The sequence below is a fragment of the Phaenicophaeus curvirostris genome, chromosome 4 (genome assembly GCF_032191515.1).
Source record: "Phaenicophaeus curvirostris isolate KB17595 chromosome 4, BPBGC_Pcur_1.0, whole genome shotgun sequence".
In the NCBI taxonomy this organism is placed as follows: domain Eukaryota; kingdom Metazoa; phylum Chordata; class Aves; order Cuculiformes; family Cuculidae; genus Phaenicophaeus; species Phaenicophaeus curvirostris.
The window spans coordinates 14,706,209-14,733,997 of NC_091395.1; the positions used below are offsets into that span (position 1 = coordinate 14,706,209).

At 40.3% G+C, this 27,789-nt stretch overlaps 1 protein-coding gene across 5 annotated transcripts in view; it reads right to left on the minus strand.

Annotated features, from left to right (window-relative positions):
• Window positions 1-27,789, minus strand: part of ZNF827 (zinc finger protein 827) — a 104,073-nt gene that overhangs the window by 63,196 nt on the left and 13,088 nt on the right. For 4 of the 5 annotated variants that reach the window (XR_011337321.1, XR_011337320.1, XR_011337322.1 and 1 more), the window contains exons 2-4: window positions 16,700-17,710; window positions 11,991-12,163; window positions 1,182-1,665 (exon numbers count right to left, since the gene is read on the minus strand). Coding sequence is in view for 2 of the 5 variants with exons in the window: in XM_069855320.1 (XP_069711421.1) it covers window positions 1,182-1,665; window positions 11,991-12,163; window positions 16,700-17,710 (1,668 nt within the window). In the remaining 3 variants the exon portion in view is untranslated. The remainder of the gene's footprint in view (window positions 1-1,181; window positions 1,666-11,990; window positions 12,164-16,699; window positions 17,711-27,789) is intronic. The other variant, XM_069855321.1, reaches the window with a different exon arrangement.

Here is a 27,789-nt window from a genome sequence, read left to right on the forward strand (position 1 = left end):
ATGTTTACCCATTCAACACAATTCCCCACAGAACTGCAGTCCTGGAGGTACCACGGTCTGGAGAGATGAGGACGGCAAGCCTTTTCAAAATAAATGGCTGTGGTTTCAGCAAGGCAATGGCATTGGGATAGAGTTAATTCCTTAGTTCTCCTGACAATAAAATTTGCTAAAATGCAACTTACATTCCATTTAAGGGAAAAAGGTAACCAAGGATAGGAACGGTTGGACTCGATGATCCGGTGGGTCTCTTCCAACCTGGTTATTCTATGATTCTATGATTCTAAGTTTTCTCTACTGAAAGATGTACTTTCTGCCTCCAAAATCTAAAACTTGCCATAGGGACTGCCGTTTCCTTGTGAAACGTAAGTTTCTTAAGTGACATTTTTCCTGACTTCTTTCTCTTTAGAAATTAAAGCCGAATTTTGAAAACATTTAGTACAGAACATTCCCCTAGCATGTCCACAATTCCGAAGCATTCAGTCAAATGAATAGAGGAGCACATAAAATAGAATAGATCCACATTCTCCACTTCAGAGTCTCATATAATACCATTCTTACAGTAATAATCCGAAAGCTAAAGAAAACACAATAAACACAAGTTTTGCATTAGATATAGACTTCAATTAAAAGAGTAAAAAATGTTAAAAGCTATTTAATAATCTCTAGCACTGTCTTTTTTTAAAATGTTAATAATGAAAAAATGCAGCAACATTCATACTTCACATGTATTTACTAGTTAGACCTCAAGTACTACTCTGAAAAGGAAGGCTTTATTGGTTGTATTTAACAGATGGGTGAAGGCAGAGAACCTAAGAGCTGAGTTTTCTAGCGCACTGGGCACTTGTGACTCTCATGATTTCAAACCAGATCTACAGGTATTCAGCCTGCCTGAAAAACACACCGAATTAGATTTGCCAAGCTAATTGCCAGTGAACACGAAAGCCAGGATAATCAGTTCTCACTCCCAATCTCAGCAATTAGAAAGCAAAATCCCTCTCTTCTCCCACCGTTTCCCCTCTCCTCTCCATCACGCACCTCTCCTTATCAGAAGAAACAAAAAAATTCTGTGTTAAGAAGTTGTAGTGCTTCACTCTCTGCAATTTCACGACTTAGCAAATCAAGGCAAAGCGTTTCTTAGCCCATAATGGAGCAGCTGATGCTGCCACTTGCTGCTCAATTACCTGACAGCTTCATAAGAAAATCTGATGCCATCTTGACAGAGATGTCTTGGCTGAATAGTGCTGATGCTGTATTAGCCACAAAATCTGAGGAGTCTTTCAGCTTTGTATTGTTGGGGCCTCTGTCAACAGTGCTAAGAGCAAAAGGTGCAGCTGAGATGCCATTGTCATCTTTGGGCTCTTCTTTCACCAGTAAAGGTGGAATACCTCCACTAGGCTGCCCAGACACATCCAGTGTTTTAGATACAGATGCTGATCCCGTAAGGTCAGGTCCACCTCCTTCCCTCTGTGGTCCCGGGCAGGAGTCACTATTTAGCTGTGGTGACCCCTTCACCTCAGTTTCTGGTATTTCCTCCTTCACTTTGGATTCTGTCCTGAGGAAATGTTGATGGCAACGCATATGGAGTTTCAGGCTGAAGTGGCGGGAGGAGGTAAAAGGGCATAGCTGGCACTGAAATGTCTCACCCCTGTCTTGGTGCTGATGAACCTGGTTCAAGAGGTGAAAGATAAAAGCATGTATTAAGCAAAACAGCTTACTAGCATTACAGAAATCTCAAATCCACACTTCTCACACCATTTAAAAAAAAACAAAAAAAGGAAAGTTAACTAATGGGTGAACTCTTCATTCTGAGCACTTGGAAAGAGGTCACGCACTAAGAGCGGTTGGATTCTTTCACACATAGGTCAAAGAACATAAACATCACAGTCAACTGAAAAAAAAAAACCAACCCAGGAGCATCTGTTTCTATAGCATGGAAATTATGAAGTCTGCTTTGGATCAAACAGGCCTTACAACTGGATCCTGATGACCTGTCGGTGCATAAAAAGACTTGTAAACTATAAATAGTAGCCTTCTTGATTAAAAAACCCCAAACAAACAATAAACCCCCCCCTATCTATTACATGTTCAGCTAAGCATGATCATTCTGTGCAGTCTCATAAACAGCAACTGTTCAGAGCCACCCAGCAAAACATCAACCTGCATAGCAATATCCATCATCGATTCACGTATCATTACCGTAAAAACACAGCACCCTGGCAATACCAAGGCACCCCTGAAAGTGTTGCAAATTAATTCTACCAGAAAATAAACAGCTCTGTTTTGACAAAATACAAATATGAGAGATGGAGTTTGCCATTTATTCTACTTTATCAGCCAATTAACGATCACAGTTAATTTCACTGTCCTCATATTTTGACTGCAGGCTCTTTCTCGTAGAGGCTGCATGCCCCAATATGACTACAATGCCTACTATCCTCAGGCCCAATCCTGATTACCTTTTAGAGAACTCCATCCATCCATCCATCCATCCATCCATCCATCCATCCATCCATCCATCCATCCATCCATCCATCCATCCCTATGTAATATTTTATATTTTACTTGAACAGACACTCATTAATAGAAACTACATACCTATAATTATACAAATTCTTGTTTTAACACAATATGCATGAAAGGGAAGGAATAACTGAGCCCAGCACTACAGCGGCAAGTATATTGAAAAGTTTTTTTCCCCCTATATCTTCATAAATAAATTTTAAATCCTGACAGTAACACTCTGGGCTATTGTCTACAGAAAGACTAGCGAGCACATACATTTCTTCCTCACTAATTGACGAACATGTGATTGGGACACACATTCATTTTCACTTGCGACTGGAGTTGGTTGGAAACATTTCAGTGTGACAGATTTTTCTTAGAAAATGGCAATTTGTTGAACGCAAAATATTTCACCTGCAACGTGGAGAGGTTTTATGAACTTTTGGCAAATGAGGCGTGATTCCCACACCCTACTCAGTGGCAACGTACCCTCCACTTCTTGGGCTTGGTTCAGAAGCAGTCAGCTCTACCAGGGATCCAAGGCTCACTGCAGTAGCCTTGGAGTCCAAAAGTCCTGAGAGCTTTAGCTCTAATGAAAACTCAGCTTCACACCAGGGAAACCTGGAAAACCTAGTTTTAGCTAGGGCTTCAGCAGTTTCCAGCTTCCTGCAGGGCTGAGATCTAGATCCCAAGAGTCCTGCTGCAGACACCACAGAGCTCAGAGTTAACAGCAGCATTTCCCAAATACAGCTGTCAAAATTCAGGTTGGAGTTCCCCATGGTTGTAAATTTGGCCTGATTAATTTTCTACACAGTAAGAGGAATTCAGTCACTAGCTCCCTATCTAGCATTCCCAGCTCTACATGCACAGGACCTGAATTTGGGTCTGCCAAAATGTGAAGGTGGGAGACATCCCTCTTTTAGCCCTTTTTGCTTTCAGTGGAGACACATTTCATTAGTGCTGCATAACAGTTTTTCAAGGGCTCCAGAGATTAGGAACTAAACAAACAGATAGTAAGAGAGAACTACGCTTGTCCAGCTGCTTTACAGAATTACATTCTCAGTATTGCAGAAACATGGCATTTACAGACAAATTAATTCTGGGATCTCAAAAATACACCTGAGAACAAAAAAAAAAAATTAGAAGTTAATGCTAATCTAACACAGTTTTAAAGGACCAATCCTGTAGAACAATAGCAGCACAATAAATCCTAAATATTAACAGGCTACAATGTAAATGCCAACTAGATTGCCAGTCTACACTACTGGAAACAGGATGGTGTGTGAGCGCAGCAGTATGCAAGTAATCTTCGACATGAAGAGCATCTGAGATACACTAATGGTAGCAAGCACTCTCACCATGGCAACTTTATCTCTTACACCCACTGAGATTCTGAGTGCTAGGGTTTCTCTCCAGGATCCCCTTCAATCAACATTTCCCTGCCTACATATTTAACCACTTCTTCCAGAGGTCCCTTATCACAATCATCAATTTGATGCCTTCTGAAGGCTGTCACTGCAGCAGTTGCATGGCAAAGTGTGTGGGAGCCCACCTTCTCTTCCGAGGAGCGTGGCATGCCACCCCTGCAATATCTTTTGAGAAAGGATGAGAACAGAGGAGACTGATTCATCTAACTTGGATTTTTCTCCTGGCTAAAGACAACAGCAGCATCACCAATGGATTTCTCATAAAACAAAGTACATTTGTAACTTGCAGCAAAGGAATGACAGAATTCAAACCCAAATATTTGGAGTACTGAAAGGAGAATTTTAGATCTACAAAAATCATACATGAAACATCATCAAGCCAAATATTCACCTCCCAAAGTCCTGGGTCCAGTCCCACCATATAAACTTTTTTAACTTGAATTCTCAAAACTAATTAATAATAGTTATTTAAGACTGAACACTATTTGAACACTGTTAGCAACAGAAGTTATGAATTAAAGTTCCTTTAAAGCAAAAGCTAGCCCTTATTTTCTCACTCGACAGTAGCTGAAAGAGCCAAGAATTGCCATTCTATGCCATTCAGAGGGAAAAGTCAAGGCAGCAACTACTTGCTGAAGAATAAGAAACAAGAAACCCTGTAGAGCTTACACAGGAAGCCACAGGGGAGATAGAAGTCATGCAATGCTATAGTCCAAAAAAAGCTGCTTTCTCCCTCCATGAGACAAGGGATGGCCCTTACACTGTGTTAACACTACCCAAACCATGAGATCTCCTCTTCAGACTCAACTAGGCTGCTGCTGCAAGAACCACAGGCAGGAAGAGACAAGACGGCGGCTAACAGGTGTTCCATAAAGTCCCACTCTAGGGCCAGCTGCTGCCAGATTTGGACCTCTGAATTAGGCTGCCACCAAAGCACAGTGCACAACCTGCTCATAGAGAATGGTTCTTCCAAAACCTACAAAACTGCTGTTTGAGTTATGTCAGAAACACTTAAACTCTTCTACCTGCCGAGTTTATTTCATTTAACCATGAGTATTCTCCTTGACCATGCAAAATGCTTGTATCATCTTTATTTTAACCCTTTAGTCCTCCAAGTCTCAAAAGATATTTCATGGTTCAACATTTTTTTTCCAGTGTGCTTGATATGACATACAGAATAATTTTGAACAGAACTGTAGGCTCCTTACAACCTTTAGGTCTGGTTTGAGGACTTGGGTACAAATTATCTATAGGTCATCTTTCCTTTTTTAAGTGTTTCTTTCAGTCTCTCTTGCTGCCTCCCCATTGTCCCAAGAAAGAACGAATAGAAAGAAAAAATAAAAGAAGCCATTCAACTTATATACTCTGTCACATGCATTATTTTGATCACACCTCCTTTCTGTAACTGGCAGTCTCATTCTTTTCAGCTTCTTCCTTTCAAGGAAGCTCTTGCAATCCCACTAATCATTTTCATTGCCAGCTTTTACATCACTTCATTTTCTGAAACGTCTTTTTGATGGAGTGACCAAAAGTGGATACTGTAAGTGGCAGCATACCGTATGTTAATAGCGGTATTGTAATATTTTCAGTGATATTTCCATTTTATTCTACAGACATTCAAATGTCTAATGTACTTTTTAACCACTGCTGTGCATGCCAGGAAAAGGTTTTCAATGAACCGTCTACAGCGATGCTCAGATATTTGCCCTGACTAGTTACAGTGCACTATTATCAGACAGCCAGGTGCATGATTAGACTCTTGTTTCCAAGATACAACACCTTGTATTTGTCAACAATAACTTCATTTGTTTATCTGTCAGCCACCCTCTTTTTATTCCCTTTCAAGCTTTACCTTTTCCAGTCTTGATTCATGAACATAAGGTTGTATTGTCTACAATTCTCCTATTCACAGTCATCATGTTGTGCAGATCACATCTGCTAAAATATACACAATTCCACTCCTAGTAGTGGAACACTCCTCTGTTAGCCTTTTGTCATGCTTAAAACTGCTAATTCCTTCCTACTCTTTGTTTTACTGTCTCTTGGTGAATTTCTAATTTGCCATAGTACATCACACTGCTTAATTTATTTGGCAGCTTCTCAGTGAGAAGCTTTGCCAAAGGCTTTTTTAAAGACCAAATAAATTTCAACTGATTCTTAAGTCCATGATTTTCCTGACATGCTCAAAACATCTTAGTAGAAGAACACATTATCTTCTTTTACAGAAACCACAAGTCCCTATCACATCACATCATTCATTATGCTGTATTTTTTTCTACTAGTTTTTGTTGACATAATAACATTTCTGGTATCATAAGTAGTTTCTTAAATCATCTTTTCATACTTAGAAGCGACACTCCTGCTGATTTACCAGCCAATTTAAGTCATGGCTAGTACACAACGGCTCATATACGCGTACCACAGTTACAAACACACGTTTGTTACACCTAACAGGGTACAACGGGGAGTAGGGGTGAGGAATACAGTGACACAGACACATCCTGCAATTTCATAGTACTGGTGAAGTAGATGTTTTCTTTACTTCTTCCTTAAAGTCAGCGTAGTGCTTTGCACAAACTCTCCCTTCAAGTTATGAGGCACAGGAACAGAAGAATTGACATTCATCTTTCCTTTGTGGGACTTTAAAAAATAATAACCAAAAAAAGCTGTAAACAAGATGAAATATTTTTCCTGAGAATCTTCATTCCCAAGCAAAATCAGAACATAAGGGGCTTGAGGTCTTAATCTATTCACTACTATATTTGCTTCTCACCACTCAGTCTTTACTTACTTTCTGTGATATAATCAACTTTTTTTTTTGGCCAACGACAGGTTTTATTTTCTCACCAGCTTTCAAGTGTATTAACATTTTCATGAGGGGCCGCTGTTTAAGCAATTACTTCAATCAAAAACTACCACAACCTGGCCATTTAGCCACACCTGCTGACCCACTGGTTTTTTCTGTTTGGGTTTGTTTGTTGGCTTGTTTTAAAAATCTCTTTTGGTAAAATGCCTCCTTCTGCAGGGGTCTAGAGTTGTCCCTTTCCACTTATGCAGCTGTATTTGAGCACACTTGAGAGGTCTCCATTTTGCATCTATCATGTACCCTCTGGTTTTTTATTTCATGCTCTTTTCTCACGAGTTGTCTCATTTTTTAAATACTGCACTTTCAAAAGTTAGTGCTATGGTGCTGGGTTTGATATGAACCTTCCCCCTAGGACACATACATTATTTATATAGTATTTCTTTTTGAAACTATTTCCTTGCTTTGCTTGAAAGCAAAGGAAATAAAAAGCCTCTCTGCAGGGCTGGACTGGACCAGGTTTTCAAAAAAAACTACTTTTTTTTTCTCCGTTTTTTCTTTAAGATTTAAGATATCAATGTATTTCCCAACTTACTCTTGTCTCATATGCAAAAAGCGACAAGATTAACAGGCAGATGTTTGAAGTCACTTGCGGTACCTGTCAGAGACAGAGGGCACAGCCAGCACTTGCTGAAAAGCTGTGCATGTTTGCATTACCTCCTCTCAGCCAAAGGGAGGTAATGGAATCACAGGCACCCCCCAGGGTTCTTCAAGGTTAGCTAAAACCAAACTAAGGAAAAACCTCTCCCATAAAACATGATCAACCTCCATTTCCCAATCTGGTGAAGACGCTGTAAAGTAACTCGTCCTACACTTCACCAAAATGGATTAGGAATGCTAATTCAGTTGTCTGACCTTAGCTGAGGAAGAAAGAGGAAAAAGCAAATCGCTAAGGGGTAATGAGTACCTGGATACATTATTCAAGGCCTTCATTTATTCCCACCATGATGTAAATAGTAGCCTCTCCCTAACCAGGATGCCGATTATAACCCTCTTCATATTACACAGGAATATTAATCTGAGATCTCGCTACACGGTCCCTCTTCATAAGCATCAGAAGCAGGAAGATCCCATGGTTGAGCATCAGATGACCTGCCTGCATTGCACCCAACTTTCCTGTTAAGCTTAACCTACCCTTTCCTCATTTTCTGTCACACCATCATGTTTCAGCATGCGTTCACAATGCTAACCTTCTTTTCCACTGCTAGAAGAGCTGGCTCACCCATTTCTGCCTTATGTCTATATTGCAGCATAAGGAACATTTATAGATATTATTTTTGGCCATATGCTTCCCTTCCTCATTCCGCATTCCAAGTGCTCAATGCTAATATCCTGTTGCTTTCTTGGAACATATCTGTATGATCTCACAGCCTATCTGTCCACCAATTGCTGAGGAAGATATGTACATGATCCAAAGACATCAATTGGCCAAAGTCTGACTGATACTTGTGCTATTGCTCTGAGGCAAATTTAATCCCTACTTCCCTACCAGGAAAAACATAAAAGCCTAAATATATCTTGCTGAATTACACCACCCCTTTCCATTGCTTTCTGCAGAAGTAGTACGTAAGATTCTCTCAAGAAGAAAACATCATATTCCAACTGAATACATGTTTAAATAAACTCAGAGGACGACTCAAGCACAATCCTTTCTCCCTGCTTAGACAAGACACCTCTCTCAGTTAATGCATTTGTTATGTCCAGCTTCATTTCAAGTATTCTTGGCACCTTGGAAACCACACTATGGTACCGGAATCAAGTCCCATGACACTACCCCCAAATTCCTGGGAATAAAGACCAAAGCTTGTGGTTGTGAATATACCACAATTTGTCTCCAAAACACACAATAAAATTCCATATTGTGTCTATTTTAGGATTTTTCTAAGGTGCCAGTCGCTGCGGAACCTAAATACCATATAACAATCACAGATAACACTGTGTGCCTTAAAACGCAGTCTACTCAGCCTCCCTTGTACACTGTCTGTCTGTTTGGAAACTTACTTTCTGTTTCCCCTCTTGCTTTTGACGTCCTCGCCTCCAGTTGTGAGTTGGTCCTGGCACAGTGCCCTTACTGTAAGAACACTTCATCAACACGATGGGTAGCATATGTAGATCTGAATATGGTCAGGGCTGGAATCAATCCAGCTCTCAAGGTTTTCTCTAGCAGGAGATAAGACACCAAAAGTCTTGGCACTGTTGTATTCTGGGACAATCAGTCTGACATGTTATAATTACAATAAAATTACAAACTATTTCTATTATACAGTTATTATTGATTAACCTAAAGATACACAACATAAGGAATGCCCATATGGAGATACACACAAACCACTCATGGATATCACATCTCTAAATGACCAGTTTCAATGGAAAATGCCTACAAGAACATGGAAAAAAAGAAGAGGTGCTTCAGCTCAGGGCTATACTGCCTAGGAGGAAACAAAGACAACACTATTAGATGCTAAAGACTGCAGCTGGACAGAAAAACCCAACAGGTTTTGCCTGTCATCCTTATCAACAGAACATCAAACCTGAAAACTGAAGAGCAGCATAAACGAAGAATGCTTGGCTTGTGATAGCTTCTCAGACTAAAAACTGGCTAATAATGAATGATGAACACCAATCTAGTACCCTAAATCTGAGTAGCCTTTTTGGTTTGGAAAAATGTGTCTTCACCGGCTGCCACAGCTGACTCCTGGGGAGGGAAAGAAGGATGGAGAGCTAGAGGCAGCTCTGACTTCATGGGTTGCCTGTCAGGAAAGAGATAAGACCAGGTAGCTCCCAAAGGATCCTAGAACAATGAAGACAACTGAAACATCCGACTGGCAAAACCAGCATGTTGTATCCCAAGTAGCTCCTAGCTGTGCTGTATCATTTCTGACGTGTATTCACTCCACTTTGAACACTGTTGGCATATATATGCGTCAGTTACTATCATCTTATTTACACAGACATTTAAAAGCAACACTTTTTCATGAGAAATCTGTTGGTTTTAATTTTTATTCTTTTTATCAATTTATATTTTCACCAAAGGTAATTCAAATTATGTATGACACTGTTGGACACGTGACTAACACAGCCCTACCTCCCCACCTGCTTTAATTTTTCTGTGATAGAAACTCAGCTGAGAAAAGTGTATGAAACCCACTGAAATGGGAGTAAAATATTATCTTCCAGATTCTTGTACTTGTGATTCTTTATACCTACTCATAAGACTGTGACAAGGACAAAAGACCAAGTACAGGCTATCTAGTTTTCCAAGACAATCGCCTTAATCTCAAATAGGGAGCATTTTTACCAGCAAAGACCACTGGGTCCATCACGATCTTCATGACTGCACTGCTTTCACTGAGGAGACTTCAGATCTTACCTCCATAGTAAAGCTAAAGGAGGCTGTAATCTTTTAGACTGGTCCAAAGCAGCTCTGGGCCTGACTCTGACCTCGATGATGTCTAAACGAGCATTACTTGGCAATAATTACTACGTTACCAAATAATTAACACTACACGTCACATTTATACAACCAGTCTGTTTTAAGGGCTCAGTTAATGAAGGGGTTTGTGTTAGGTCGGGGGCAGAAAAGAGCACAAAGGCTTCAGACAGCCACTGACTTGACAGCACACAGATGCAGTGAAAAAGTTGCTGTTATTCATCAACATGCTACCTATGAACCCCTACTGAAATCACCACGCCAAAAAAAAAGGGACGGGCCCTCAATAACACAGGCCCTGGAAATAATAATTTCAAAAAGGCAAAAAAAAAAGCAGAGAACAAGAACTTCTGCAAGGAACAATAAGGATGTCCTTTACAAAAAGGAGGAGACAACAACAGGTCTTTGCCAAAGAACAGCAAGCTTCTGTGCAGATTGTTAACAACTGAAAATAAAAATCCTTTATCATGCTGTTCTCCCATTCTTTCTGCTCATCTTCTACTTGGATGGCCACCTGAGCCCTCTAGTCAACATGGAACACCGAGTCCTAAAAGAAAGAGATGTAAACACCAAATCTACTTGTACTTGATAACGATTAGCATGATACACCAAGGATGCCAGGGAACAGTGCATAATCCACAGTTGAAGAGTCGAGGGATGAACCTTCAGACTACAGGGGGATGATTTCAGACCTAGCAAGAACCTGAAATACAGCAAGATCTGCTGTTGTGAACAGTGGAATCATCTTAATCATTTACACTGAAGTGAACAGTTACTTGGGTGCAAGCAAGGTTAGACTCCTGCCTAGCAATCTCAGATCCAGCAATACTGTACATATAAAGAGCTCAATTGGCATTTCTGTCCCGCTCCACAGCAGCCTGGTACTCTGCTACACACATTTGTCTAAACCAGAAAAAAATAATAACTTTCATAAAGCATTTCACCATTGTTATAAAACCCAACTGCATTAACAAGGGAAACTTTATGCACTTCAGCTTCTTCCACAGGCTAGTGGGACAGGTACCATTTTTACTTCACCATGCATGTTCTACACCTGGCAAGACAAGTCACTTCGTATATTGCAACTGTGTAGTACTTCACCTAAGCAGACACGAAGTTTCTTGACATTTTTATGTTTTTCTATATTAACACAGATGTCACTTTCTTCAAAAGGTCATCTTCAGTTTCAGTCTAAACTTAGGTGTTAAAAACACACTTTAAACTTAATGGAAACATTTGAATACAAAATATTACAGTATAGCACGTCATTCATTTTGTTTCAGATCACTCACTTCTGAAACACCAGCAGGTAAAAACTACATCCAGAAAAACGTTAGAACTTCATGCCTGTCAACAGAAAGTAATGGGGAGAACTCTCGCAGTGCTGGCCAAGCTGGCATTCCCGCTTAGTGTGATGCAACGACAGAGGAGATACTAGCTAGCACCCTGAAAAGCAGCACTGCTGTGTTTGCATGGGATCACATCTCATCTAAAATCCCTGCTTCTGGTGGTTCCAGGTCCACAACTAAATCCGTCACGGACAGCTTGTGCTATACCAAGTTGGCATAGTGCAAGGCAGTGTCCACAGCGTAAAAAAAATAAATGGAAAGACAAGCAAAGGGAAAAAAAGTTATTTCTTTCTCTTTTCATGGTCTCTGTAATTAAATAATTAGCAGTACAGCTAGAGAAATTTGCTCTTGCAAACGCAATTGAAACAGGCTTAATTGATGATTCAAGTGTTTTCATTGGCAGTAAACATTTCCCTTACCTTCATGTGTGATTTGAGATTGTCCTTGCGTGCACAGCGAAATGGACAGAGCGGACACTGATGACTTTTCAAACCTGTATGAATCACCATGTGCCGTTTCCAGTAACTCTTCCTCTTGATAACCAAACCACAGATAGGACACTGGAAAGGTTTTCCTCCTTCTTCTTCTGAGGCTTAGCAGAAGGGGGAAGAAAAAGAGAGGATTCCTTTACAGCCACTTGTTGGATACTTTTCCCTTGCAAACATACTCAAGATACCATTTTTCAATGCTAGAATTTCATCTGCAAAGAGACACATCAGTTAAACAACAAAATGTACCAGAAATTTCAGTTCCTCCCCCCTTCATATCTCTTTTCCCCTTAATCTAGTTATTCTCCCTCTAAGAAAGGTCACCATAATTTATAAAGGTTAATGTCCCAAACATCCTTTGGCTAATCAGCAGGGGATGCTACTCTATCTCACCTGGTCCTAATGTTCCTTATAATTGAACTGAACTGAGATAGATGTTTCTCACAATCACTGCTTTGCAGCTTCATTTCCTATCAAAGACCAGTTTGAAAATAGGCTTAACTGTTAAAAAATGTTCTATTTCTATATCTGATAGTTAGCCATCAGAAGAGCAGGATATAAAGCACAGAACAAACCAGCTCTTAACTGAAAAGCATAGTGGTATCACATATCCAACATATTTAACTCCAGAAGTGGATGACTTCAGAACCCCTGCCATCGAACTTGTTTAATTATGGCTCGAGCAGATGCTGCTGCAACTTCAGCCATCAGGGGTCTTTGGGTTGTGGACTTCCTTCTGCTTCCCTAGTTGCCAGGGCTCTACATCTACTGCCTTCCTAAATACCTGCACTCTGCTCTACTGCCCAATTCACCTATGATAAATGCCACCAAATCCTCTTCTCATCAGGCAAATATGGTTAGTCCACTGAGTGCAAAACCATCTCAAGTTTGGAGGAATGAGAAATTCCTGCTGCTGACACAGCAACCATCCACTCATCTTTTTAACATGTCTTCTTCTGTTTATTATAAAGAAAGGCCTAATATTACTGTGGAATTGGAAGTATATTTTCTCACTCTAAAAACCAGACTATTTTCAAACACCCAGAGCTCAGCAATGCACATCATGCTATTTGGAATTTCTCTCAGAATATTTAACCTCATTATTATCAGTTATTTCCTGCTGATAAGGATATAGCAAAAATGAAATTCTCTTGATGAGGAACTAAATGATAAAAACGTCCAGAAAGATTTGTCGCATCCTAAAATATAATTCTTGCTGTTAGGTAGGAAACAAAACCACTAATTCAACTGATTAGGTAGTCATTACATACTAACAGAAAAGGCCACATTGTCAAAGCACGCACTTCTACAAGGAGAAAAATTCTCCTTGTGAAATATTCTATCATGCTCAACATATTAGCAAATTGTTCCTCTCCGCACCTCTAAAGAGTAAGTCAAAACCAATCCTATAATTTCTCGTGTTTCAAGTTGTTTAATAGCTTTACTTGCTTCTTCGCAAGAGGCAGGAAAAGACAAACCATTAAAAAAATATATTGGTACCAGTTTTACTTATCATTTCTCTTCCTTCTATCAGATCTTTTCTCCAGTCTCTGGTTATCATCACAAAGGATCCACAAAAGAAATGTGTAACGAGCTATTACCTGTTTTCCACCCCATCAAAAACAAATCTGCAAACAAGATGGATCAACAGAAATCTAGCACGTTACAAAATACATAAAAAACTGAATGCTTGTGAGCATCTATAACGATGACAATTAATGGAACACAGGAATTATGTCTATGTTCTGCAAAGCTGAACCATGCTAGCTCTTTACTACATAAACCTCAGCAGACAAAAAATAACCACGGGGTTCAGCTTTCCCTCGTTTATATTGATGTCCATTTCAGGTCACAGAGTGTCAATTAGTTAGAAAGAGTGAGCAATCAGACAGCGCTTCACAAAGAAGCTTCAGGAACAAAACTGCAAGTATTGCAGGCAAAAAGTTGCACCAAACAAGCATCCGGCCAGTAAAACAAGGGTCTGCCACTGACACTCCCAAAAAGGTCATCAGAACTTTAACAGAGATTCCAGGCTTCCTTTTAAATTTCATCCCAAACACATGAGCAATTTATAAAATCGTCAATATTAGCTGATTGATAGAAAAGTTAGGCATCTCTGTACCATGTTCACCAAACCTGACATGCAGTTTCAAAACTGACTATGCTCCGATAAGCCACGGCTCTAGCTTCTTAGCCAGCTAGAATTCTGAGCAAATAGCTCAACATGGTGAACGGAAGAGTAGCAGGCAGACTCTTGTTATTAACATAATCCTTTCTAAACAGCCTCCATTTTTGCTGTTCCTTACTTGTCGACATCTAATTAATCTCACTGAGTATTGATCTCACAGCCAAAGCTAGATGTTGCTGATGGGTAAGTGAATCAGATTGATAACAGCAAAGCCAACCCACAAGTGCCTTAAATGTTCAAAGCATGAGAGGGGAAAAAAAACCACCTCCCAAACTATGCCTAATGGGAAAAAGACATCTCTCTGGGAACAAGACATAAAAACCTCCATGCCTCACGGAGCAGACTGGAAAAAATAAAACATAAAAATTAAATATTCCTTTTTGCTTTTAGTGCCATACAATTGTAGGTGCAAAAGGGATCAGGAATGTGTGACATTTATTTTCATTACTAATACACAGGCTCAGCTGCCCCACTCAGCTTTAGCAGAAGTGAAGTCTTCAACCAAAGGTCACTAAACAGTGACCTCTTTTTGCCAGCTGCATTTCTTCATGGCAGAAGGAATCAAGGAGTGGACTGGCTGTCCACAATCAACATAGGCTAACCAACCACTTGGTTTCTATTTTCAGTCCATTAATTATTTACAAAGGGAAAACTTAATAGCATATCAGAAAATGGACTTATAAAGAACTTTTCTTATGAACACTGCACTACAAAGTTCACTTGAATGCAAACTGGCATTGGCCCAGTGCATATGAACTGAAAGGAAACACCCTTCCTCTTGGGATACTAGTCCCATATACAAAAAAAATGAATACTTATTCCTTGGTTACCAAGGACTGAGGCAGTTGGCCCCCATTGTTATCTATTTGTACTTGGGCCTTCAGCAAAGAGCGTAGTTGCTAGGAATTTGCTGCATCATAACTAGTTTTTAAGTGTCAGCAGTACCAGCACACTCATGCGCTGGGACAGAGCACTCCCCTAGTATAAGCTGCCCAGAAAAATCCCACAGTTCATTGGTCGAACACAGAACCTGGATTTTACCACAACCATTTCCTCTCCCCCAGTAAAAACTTTGGACGTGAACAGCTTTATCTCCAGCAGGAAATAAACTAGTAACTTTAAATAAGTTTTAACTTTATTCCTTTCTACACATTGCTGTCTTTCTTACATGAAAGTCAGTCTTCATGGGAAAAGTTACATTAAATTAATGCCCTCAATCACACTGGTGTAGCCAATGTGAGTACTCCTATTCCCACAATAAAAAAAAGGACCTTTTCTTGGTTTAGCTTACGTTACTCCAAAAAAGGACTTACTCTAAAGTAAGTAATGGGCATTGCTGTCTGTCCAATCGCTTCTACCCTATGAGTTTTTACCAGGAGCTGTACAGGGAAAAATCAGACCTCATAATGCCCCTGAAGAAAAAGGTTAGGTCAGAAAGACGGCAGTGTAATTATACAGCGTCCATCTCAGGCTTCATGCCTGTAAACTGGCTTGCTACATTTGTACAGTTAAACTACTGTTCCTGACAAAGCTCAGCCTGGTAAAACTCTGATGCACTTTGTGCATCTTGTGAAGGCAGCTGTCTTGCTTCCCTCCCCTCTGCAGCTGAATGCTGCTTCAGGGATAACACTGATGACACCTGAAGCTGTACATTCTACCAGAAGTATGAATCCACGATGTGAACTTTTCACAGAAAGAGATGAAAGAAACCTTATTTCTCCTTATTTGTGAAATCATTTTATCTCCTTTAAATGACATCATTTAAATTTCCTTGCATGGCTTACCAGTTCTTGAAATCTTTTGTTACCAAGACTGTTTCTTCTTATTCCCTGTAAGCCTGATTCCTTGACTACTGACAGCTGGAACTGGTAGAGGGAAGCAAGAAGTGTAAAATGGTTCTTATTGAGCAAATTAGAGAAATGCAGTTCACTTTATTTTTATTTAATGACAAAGGACTGTAAAATACCAAACTGCTGCAAAAAAATGTTAATGAAAAGTGGCAACATAATAACATACTCTGGTAAATTAGGACAGCATCGTAAGTGATTATACAAAAGTCCACTTGTGACAGAGACAGCAGGAGGGAGAATTCTCCCTTGTCCAGTATTTCAAAAGCAGTAGTTTTGTACATGCTCACTGATACCGTGAGCTCCCTAACAGGGATTCTTTGATCTTCTCCATTAAATATTTTGGTGGACTTATTCTGAACTTGGTTAGAGAGGGCAATACCATTGTATAGGATAAAAAAATAAAAGTACTGAACTGTACACTGCTATACAGAAACATTTGTGACAGTCTGGTCTTCAAGTGATACTTTAAAAAGCTTATCTATCGTCTACCTAAAGTACCTATTTCTTACTCTCATAACACATGGAATGAAATCAAATCCAGTCCCACTGGAGAGAGAGCAAAGCAGATACATTCTACTCAGTGACGCAAACTGTATTCATACCTGTACTAGTGGGCTTGGATGCTCTTCCCTTAGGGACTGGCAGTAACAATAATTCCAAAGACTGTGGTGGAGTTGCTTTCTCTTGCTTCATCTCTGAAAGCTGCAGGGGATCCTCAGCAACCAGTGATTTCTTCTTCTCAGCCAAGAGGGTGCCTGCAGCCCTTGCAGCAACCTCCTTGAGAAGGGCAGCCGAAGAGGTCATGGAAGCCAGAGAAAGGAAAGAACTAGCCGGAGGCGGGTGCTCCTGCCCAGGAGTCATACTTCTTTCACTCACTTTCTTAGATAAAGCTGCTAACGTAGAGCTGGCTGACTGAGAACTAAAAGGTGAGGAAAAGGATTCGAATCTTATCGGGTCTTCAGTCCTTGAAAGAGATTTGTCCTGCAGGACGGCATTGGCTGCAGCTTTCAGTTTCAGGATAGCTGAATCAGGGGACAAACCACAGGTGGTGGTTGAGTTTGGCAACCACTTACCTTGATTCCATATAAAGTTACTACCTGCATTGTATTGGTCACTTTGCTCCTGTTTCTCAGCAAGCTTTCTGGCAAGAACACTTAGCTGCTGGGCATGATGAGCAGGTGGAGAGAAGGAGAGATTTGAGCCGAGATTTGTCGGGGACTCAACTCTGCCATTGACTGTAACAGCAGCATCCAGCTTGAGGGAGCCAGCCTCCAGTAGCCGCCTCAGGTTACTACTCAGTGGCTTATTTGGACCAGGAGGTTCTTCTTCACACAGAGATGGCACATCAGGAGAAAGGTGCCCTTTGCTTTGTAATGTGTCTCTTAGTGCCTCATTTTCAATGGATCCCAGCTCCGCTGTGTTGCTGCTAGGAGTTGCACTTCCCAAAGAGGTATCTGGGGAAGTGGACTGTTCTTGGATCCTGTCCTCAAGAGACAACTTAAAGTTCTCCTGGACTTCTCCATATGATGCTTCTGAAGGAGTCTCTGAAGAATTTCCAAACCAGTGTTCTTCTTCACTGAGTTCACCTTCCACTTCTTCCTGTCTGGTACCATCTGTGTGGAACCAAAACCAACTGTATTATTCCCAAATCTGCATAAAAACAACTTCATAGCATGAAGTATGCTCTGCACAGCCCTCCTGAGGAGTCACCTAACATCCCCCACTAAAGAGCACGGGCTTGAAATCAGCCTCGAATGAGTGACCAAGAAGTTTTGGGTTTTTTTAAATGAATAAGCTTTTTTTGAAGACAAAATCAAAGCCTGTCATCTCCCAGTCAACGTAACTAAAACAGCTAAAAATGCAACAATTACAAATATACACTATATACATTTATTGCAAATATTTTGTTATTGGTACAGTCTGTACATCCTGCAAAATACTACTTACTCTGTGGTATAGAGCAGGAATTTAACATATCCTGAAACAGGAATTACTGGATATTTGTGTCTTTATACAGCTAGCACAGGTGTGTCTTTCAAAGGCAGATCAGGTGTGCATCTGCCTAAAGTAGTGACTTTAAATCTCAGCCCAATCCTGCAGTGATCCCTATCTAAAATAAAATAAAATTTGTACCCATAACACATAATTAATTCCTGAAGAGCTGAAATGACTAATCCATGAATGCAGGCTAAAGCTCTCATCTCTCCAACTATATGAGGAAGGAACATCATACACATAAAACTAATCTTTGGGTATTTTTCTTCTCATATAGACACTACTTGCTTATCATTCACTTGTCACTCTTCATTAAAGTTTTACAGACCATCCTAAACTGAACTTGCTTTAGCTGAAAAGAAAAAAAAGAAAGGAGAAAAAAAAAAGCGTTGGTCTCAATGCAGTTATTTAAATTTTCTCCTCTCCAGTAACTGCAAGGCATCTGGCCTCTCCTGAGACCTAACCAGCAGTGTTTAAAGCACTGTGACCCTGGCTTGCTCTTCCTCCCGATAGGTATTCAAAGTCATACAGACATGACCAAGACTTTTTTTGCAGATCTTGCTGGCCAATCAGAATGCAGCTAAGAACAACAGCAATGCTAGAATTAAATTCATGTTATCTTCTCTTGCCAGATACCTCTCACATTTCTTGCTTTTAGACTCAAGTCCCAAGCTACAAAAGAACCTTTGTAATCATACTACAGCAAAACAAAAGGATTTAATATAACCCTCCACTGACATTCTGGAAATAAGCCTGTATGATATATACTGTATCTATGATCATGTATTATTCCCAGATTCCCTATTTAATTCCAACAAATTACAAAACTTGGAGAGAAGTTGATGAATAAAAACTTAGATTTATATTACTGCTTTGATTCAATAAATTTAAGGAGGAAAACCCCAGCCAACTGTATCATGAGTGGAGGGATACAAAGACACACTCTGAAATAAAAGACTTTCTTTTTTTTTGTTTTATATAGAATATGAGGAATAGTGTCTCACAGTAAGTTCCTTTTACTTGAAACCTGTTGGAAAAAACCTCAACATTTTAAGAGTCCTCAATAAAACCACTCCATCACTTTAGACAACCAATTCAAGGAGAAGAAGGCTAGCATCTTTCCTATTCAAAACAAAAAAAAGTGAAGCAAAATCCCAAGTACTTACCTAAAATTATTTTGATATTATTAAAGTTAACATAACAGGCACAGCAAGATTGACAGTGACATGCACATAAAAGCAAATACCATGCACATTCAAATAAAGAAAATAGATGCTAAACAGGTGAACTAGCATTTATGCAGGCTAGAGAACTGAATGTATTCCCTTTTCACCCTGCGAACATTAAAAAGTAACTTGAGGTATGTCTGTACAGTTAGGGGCAGTCAGATGAGATATCTGTTCACTCATCCCAGATGCAGCATGTTCTGGATTGGAAGCCACAGAAGTATCTTACTGGCACTGAACCGACACACCAAGGGCATGGCATATCCTCTGGGACACAGCCTAGAGTTGACACCACTACATAGCGTCTGAAACATCTAGCTTCTATCCTTCCACTTACATCCATACGTCTCCTCATCTCGTACAATTGTCTGTGTTAGAATCTCTCTTCTCCTCTGTAAACCCTACTCTCATCATGCCTCTGCTCCCCAGCCACAAATGTGCAGGGACAATTGCATTTCCCTTCACTTAGGAAGTCATCCAAAAATTACAGTTTGAGAAAAATTTGAGTGTAAATAGTTATAAGAGGAAGTGGGTTTCTGTTTCAGAAAAATCTCCAGCTTACTAAACCTCCAAACTTCTCTGTTCCTTGCTTGGGACCCCAATTTCTTAATGTTTATCTGTTTCTTCATCACAATCAGCCTTTAAAATACCACTTAAACAACACTGTTTTACAAATCTCTCAATCTTGTTCATCCTACTTGCACTGGAAATGAATTATTTCTTCTCACCTGTACCAGGTTTTGCTCTTACTGCAAAAGTAGTGTCCCGCATGTATATTCACTCTACTACATATCCCTCCTCTCTAAAGCTGACATCTCAGTGGACACTCACAGTACCTGAGGAACAGGATTCTGGCATTCAAACCTGATTGTATGGATGGGGGAAAGGAACTATGTCTGCTATGGCACAGCTGCAACACATTTTTCTTTGACAGTAACACAACCACACCATGACTGGAAGCAAAAAAAGAATAAGAAGGCAATAGCAGGAGTCATAGGAACATGATATGGATTGCCTTGCTTTTTCCAGACACATACATTGTCCACGAGTCTTGCCTTCATTCACAGGGAAGACGCAGACTGCAGTACTCTTCATTTAAAGGCTTGCCACCAAGTGCAGAATCTCCTTCATTTTGGGGTAAAGCAGTGAGAGCTCCCCCTCCTGTTGCTAATCTACCTATAACCACTTAAACGCTCCATCTCCAAGCGGTCTCCATAACAAAAGACAAATTTCCTTTGCAGCATCTCTATCCCAAAACCCAGCTGGATTTTCTTTTTTCCAACCAGCGCAGTTTCTTTCTGTACCCAGACCTGTAACTACTGACACAGTTCTAATTTTCCTCTTCTCAGCAATTTCCTCAGTTGCTGCAGCATCGAGTCCACTGTATTTTAAGGCTGTAAGGTCAATGCTGAAAAAGCCAGCAGCCCTGCCTTATCAAGAGCTCAGTCAAGACTCCTTTAAACAGTAGATAACTGGTTTCAGAGCATGACAGTGAAGCTTGGCCATCTCATTTCTAAGCCAGGTTGCCATTCAAGGCCTTCAGGGCAGGATTTTAATTTGCATTGATTTGCGAGCCTGAGAGTTTGAACAAACTTGAGAACTCCAGGGGAAATCAGCCCAATCCACCAACTTTCCAATGATTTCAAATTAAAGTAAACCTTCCCTCACAACTCGGAGCGTTCCTGGGACACCCAGAGCAGGTCTGTCTGAAACAGGAGCCAACCTCCATGTGGCTGTTGAGAAACTTCAGCTGTATTTCCTATCCGTGGCAGAAGATCTGCACCACATGTCTTCCCTTTCTCTCACAGCACAGCTAAGAAACTCCAGTGAGAAGTCCTTGAGAGCTGGGAATAGCAATATCATAACATGTTTAAATTTCTTCTCTCCACCATAAACATATAGTTTATTATTACAGAATTACTTATGAACATTAAACTACTGGCATTTCATTTCTATCGCAGCCTGAAATGCGGAATGTAAGAAAAAGCACGGAAGTTGCAAAGCAGGAAAAGGTAACTTCAGAGATAGAGGCGAATTCTCCCTGACTTCAACTGGAACAATACCTGGCTGGGAACCTCACGAAATTTTCCTGAGTAACTGCTCCTCAGATTCACAGAATCACAGAATGGTCTGAGTACCATAAAGATCACCCAGTTCCAACACCCCTGCCATGGGCAGGGACACCTCCCACCAGATCAGGCTGCCCAAGGCCCCATCCAACCTGGCCTTGAACACTTGTAGATTGCCTCTTCTCAACACGATTCAAGAGTCAAGACCTGCCAATGCTTCTCTTTCCTGATTTCCATGGCAGTTCTGGAAGTAAAACCGCTTCCCAAGCCATTTGTCACTGGCAGAGGCTAGTGGAAGTGTGTCCGGCATGCTTCAGGACTACCCCATCACACAGTACTCAGGAGGCTCACACAAGTACCTCCCACTCCGGTCACCGATGACAAAAGGCAAAGTACTGTTGGGCAGTGGCTGCCATTGATGTAGCCCCAATATCAAACAATCTCTGGCAAAGCCACAAATGTGTGCAGAAGCACTGTTTGAAGAAGTGCCAGTTTCCCTTGCTCATTCACTCATCTGCTCATTTTCAAATAGAGAGAAGTTCTGTTTCCTCTACAAGAGATCAGTTTGACAGATAAATCTTATTGATCCCAATCACTTTGTGAGCATCCGCCCTTTTCCTTGAGTGGTGCTTGGCATTTGACCCTGCTATCAATATAAATGTAAATATTAACTTGCCCAAACTATTTAGATGTGAAAACTGACAAACATGTTTGTTGATGTATACACTAAGCCACCAATTCAAACAATTGAAACTTTAAGTGCACCCAATGTGATGTACACACTGAAAGTGGCAAGTGGGAGATGATCTACAGTTCCACCTTGTTGGACTCAGAGTCAAAAAATACGAATGTAGCAGGCAAGATCTAGAAACAGCCTGTGCAGCACATGGAAAAGAGTCCCCAAGCTGTGGTACTGAGTGACAGACACGGGCAGTAAAAACACGACTGAAAGAACACCATTTGGACCACCAGAGATTATCCAAGAAGAAGCTAAAGCTAAGGAACCCACCTCAAAGAGACTGAATTTCATGCTAAGGAGAACAAAATTTCACTTTAATCATTCAGTGCAATGAGTAAGTTAAAGAACGTCAACACAGAATTAACATTGCAAATCCAAACGCTACAGTGATATAAAGCATATAAAATTATAATTATGGGATTACAGAATGAAAATTAAAGAAAATGTAAATGTAGGTAGAAGCCAAATAATTTCAAAGAAATGCACACAGGAAAAATGCTGATGAGATAAATTAGGTAAAATTGCCTTAATTTCAAGAAAAATGTGGGAATCTATAGGATCAGCACTGAAAGAGGTAGGGTAGCAAAACTAAGTTTTATTACCTTGGTATCAAATATCTTGATCTATAGAAGGATTTCAGATATGAACATTCAAGTTGGTGTCAATCGAAATAAAGTTACAACTGCATTTGTTGGCTACTCGGCACCCAGGTAATCTTCCTAATTTGCTGCCCCAACAGCTTATCTTATTCCATCTCTAACACCCATCATAAACCGTTCTCTGTATTATACTAAACACTATGCCTAGGCCTACTGAAAGAGCAAGGATTAAGTGATAGGTTTACACTAGGGAACTAAGGAGTTCAGCAAAGATACCTAAAGAATTTTAAAGGATGCATTAAAATTAAATGAAGAAGTAAGCCATCCGTAAGGGGTTTTGAGGAAACACTGACTGATCGAGATGAGCAATCATTTTAAGGCCAAGTAAGCAGGCAGATGCATCAAAAATAAGGCAGAGACAACAACCAAACAACCTAGAACCTAGCTTCATGTGACTCTTATCAAGAACAGCAAGAAAAGGTAGGTGAATGGAGATGCAACATCTGACAACCAAGAAGGCATGGACAACTGTAAAGGTGTTTAACTAGTCATTGACAAGGAAGACTGGAGACAGTATACTGATGTGCTCATATTTGGCCTCTAGGATGGCTTTCCATGTCCTATTCCCTCCTGTCTGCTTTCTTAGAATGCTCAGATAAGGTTTAGGGATCAGGCCACAGGCCAAAATTTGCTCTTCTGGCAGTTCCTTTCAGAATACCCTCTCCTCAGAAATGCTGTAACTTGGGTTCTATCGTGACTGTCACCATCAGCATCCTATGCAAATAAGATGAATTTCCCATCACATGATGGCTGCACACTCAAGAGAATGCAGGCTCACTATGGCTCCATCTTAGTTCTTTGACAGTTAGCCAGCATATGCCCTTTAAAACTGGAATACAGAAGGATGCTCACTTCCTTCAGCCAAACCCAGTAAAAACCACTGGCACAGAAGCCCTGGAATTTGCCAGAGACCGGTTACTGGCCACTCTGGGCAGAACAGATTTATTGGAACAAGGAAAGTAGAAGCCATACTGGAGAAGGTCCAGGTTGAAATTAGAGAGGAACTTGAAGTCTTAACTGCAAACAGCACATTCAGTAAGTACTACCAGCCACAAAAGTATCGCATCAAAAATCTAGTGCAAACCAGATAATGCAGAAGAGAAAAGAATGAAGGAGCTAAGGACTGAATGCAGTAGATACAAAAGCTACAGTTCGCCTAAAAGTAAATACATCATTTTAGTAATGGTAAGAATTAATTACAAGAGATCATTTACTAATATCACCTCCCAATTCACATTGTCTCTGGGTGTCAGCTGCACATAAACCCTCGCTGATTTCACATAGATTTCAGACATATCTGGGAAGTCTATTCTATGGTATCCTATATAAATTGCTCAGTCAAGCTACCTAAAAACTTTGCTTTTTATATTCAGGCTGTTTTAGCAGCATTTCAAACAGAATGTCATTTCTTTGAGTTGAACAACCTTTGTGGGTCCCCACACCCACCAGACCATGTGGATGCGTGAGCTGTAGGACTGCATCAGAGGAGCTGGCACTGAGCACTGACACCCCCCAGGCTCCACCTCTAAAAAGCACTTACAGCCACTTCTGATTAGACTATACATCCAGAACAGCAGCTATGTTGATTTTCCCATAGGGATGCTTGCAAGAAAATCATGATTTTAATAACGACAAAAAAGGCCTGTCTTAACTCTTTTTATTATAGCAACAGCAGCAAATAAAACTTAAAAGACACAGTTACATAAACAGTCATGTGCTAGAGTGCCCTCAGTCCCCCATTTTCCCTTCATGATTTCTGTGACCTATAATAGGTAAGTAACACAGGAAGTCACTGTCCTCTTTGAATGGAATTTCTGGCTCGCTCACTTATCAACGGTATGATTATTCAACTCTTGACCTCATCACAAAATGGTTTAGCAGTGTTGCTGGTGCTTGAACCAAATCTCTCTACTGCAGGCTGACCTAGAGGGAGCAGCACAGCTGCAAGAAGGAACTGTCAAAAAGCCATAGCTCTCATGTTCTGTTCTTCTCCCCTGTGCTTAAGATGTGTGAAAATACTGACACAATTAGGCAGGAAAAGAAGCCCTAGGTAGGACTTTCTATTGCTTCTCCACATCTCCTAAAATAATGATTTTCCTAATCAGAGGGAGGGAGGAGTGGGGAAAAGAAAGGCACAGCTTTTAAAGATGAAGTATGTACCCTCTACTTTTATCCTTAACTTAAAGTGGCTTTGAAAAAAACCCACTTCCAAGGAAAAGCCAGAAAATGCACTTAGCAACTTCTCTAGTACCACTTTTTTAAAACAGGGCTCCAAGATGAACAAGATTAGAGAAAGTTCATTAACTTGTATTAACTGGAAATCTTCAGGATGCTTTGCCCATATGCAAACATAGCAAACAATAGCAAACATGCAGAAGTGCACATTCATGTAGAGAGAAAACCATGGAAGGTCAAAATGCACGTACAGCACCTCACTGTCCTCTAAATGGCAGAATACAGGTGCGATGGACTCTTCTGAGGAAGAAGTGAAGCTGTATGGATTACTGAAAAAGCTTGTCACAGAGAACATACAATTGCCTTCATTTCCTTTCCCTCAAATAAGAATTTTATGGTAGATGGGAAACAGAGACAGTGGCCTTTTATTTTTAGCCACAAGCCCCAGAATAAATGTGTCAAGTGGGTTTCATTATGTGCCAAAAAGATCCTTCTTTTACTAGCTGAGTATCCATGGAAGAGGACAGAAATATATGGTTCACCTGAGGTGAACTGTCACAACTCAATGAGAGTTCTCAGGGCAGTTGACAGACCACAAGACAGGGCCTTAGAGCAACAAGTCTGATCTCCCCCAAAACAAGGTCTTCGGAAGATAACTCCTAGTACAATGGATGTCTGACATCTTGCCTCCAAGAAAGATTAACTATTCTTTTGTTCTTTGCAAGGGGTTATAGTTAGTAGCTGTGGGATCAGTGTTTGAGGAGTGTTGCTTCCATTGGGACTCACAGACTTGAAGCACCAAACAAAGAGGCATTGCATTAGAGTGCAGTTAGAAGAAACTATCAAGGTGGCAAAAGCTCAAGATCAACAGAAGTGGTGGTGTCATGCCCTCTTTTACTCTGTTTGACTGTTTCAACTCACTAAACTGGCAGAAAACTACTCACTCTGCCAAGATATCAAAACAAAACTGATGCAAAGAAGAAGAAAGAATGTGGAAGCAGAATAAGTCAACAATCTGAGCCACCTATCTCCACAGGTCTTATGGGATGCAAAGCATATCACATCTTGCCAGTGAAAAACACCAGAGGATACTCCCTCCCATCTCAGAGCTCAACAATGTACTACATTCCTCAGGGAAGAGCTGGCCCATGCAGCCAGTGTGGCCACAGCAGCCAGTAGTATGAAGGCTGCTTTAGAAGCCTTTTCTGGGACATCTACAGCTGCATTGGCCACCACTGACTCTTCTGACACTAATTTAAACATCTTTTTTTCTAAAATGTTTTGGCAGCACCTTCCTGGGAGAAGAAAAGTCCTAAAGATCCAGAAATAATATCTTAAGTGAGGTTCATTAATCAGCAGCCCTGAAAAGCCACTGGGCAGAGCACTATGTGTTATAGTGTAATATAGAGGTATAACGATGGTACATACATACGTACATATATATAGCCTATGTGTATAATAATATACGTATCGTATCTTTCTCACCACAAGTTAGAATTATTTTGTTCTAGGTGGATCTTGCCAGTGAGCTGAAGTACTCAAGGTGTGTGCATGAAACAGAACAGAACGCACAGACTTAGAGGAGGGGAACATTTTTAAAGACCATTTCTCAAGCAGTACACCACGTTAAGAGCATGCTACACAAAAAGCTTTAATTGGCTGACTTGACCAATAACTAGAACTCCTGGAAAGAAGGTAGACAAAAGACAGTTGTTTTTTTATGATTGCAATTCTCAGAATAAAAAAGTCAGCTTACACTGAAAAGGCTGGCTGGTAGCCCCAAGACAGATTCATAAAGCACAAAAAGTGTCAGTACAACAGAAAATCATGTTCCTTACAAAACATGCTCTTCTTTTAACACTGATGGAGACTGAGCGAAATATCACTGTTGGCCTTATTGAAAGTTACTTTTGAAACCCACCATGAACATTCTATAATAACCTATAGCTGAGTTTGGACTCACCTTTCATAAAACACAAGACAGTGATCAGTCTCATTTATATACTAAAGGAATATGACCAGCCGAAAACCTGAAGTCTGTATATTAACATATCAAAGAACGACACCTCTTGGGCCAGATAAAAATAGATAATATGGTAAGCCATTTGCTATAAAACAAAACACTTTTTTAGGCAGTAGCTTCTCAGCCATATCCCTTACCAGGAATTTCAGGCTTCCCTTGGTCTTTTAAAACCAGCTATGTTATCAGATTAAGACTCTGACAGAGTATTACAAATTTGAGGACAAACCAAATATGCAGGAGATCAGCTGTTACTCTCACGGCTTTATTTGAAATGGGAATCAGCTTTAACAATCTTTGATGGTTCAAGTCTTCCAAGTGCAAGCCTACCTAGAGAGATTCCCTGCACCTGGAGTGGCAGTGCATCATTTACATGAATGCACATTTACCATTGTGCACTCACTTGCATGTTAAGTTCAGTACAGTGGTTAGAATCCTGCATTTTCTTAGCTATAAGGAAGCTTCAAAAACACCTTAAAATTATTCCTAGTTAGCCAAAATTCACTTGCTTGTTCATTTGTTTTGCTCTAGATAAGCGACTATGACAACAGACTGTTGCAGTGAGAAAGTATCAAATACCAAAAGGTAATAGGGATGCTGGTACCTCAAAAATAAGAAGAGTTAAAAATTATTCCCAAGCCTTCTATTACCCTTAGCATACAGAGACAAGACCTATCATCTCAGGTTACTTCATGAAGGAGGGAAATGTTTTAGTATTTTCCTCCATGGGCATTCATTAGAGATGAAACACCAAACAATTCCAGCAAACAATATGGAAAAGCTGGCTACAACCAGGAGATCTCTAAATG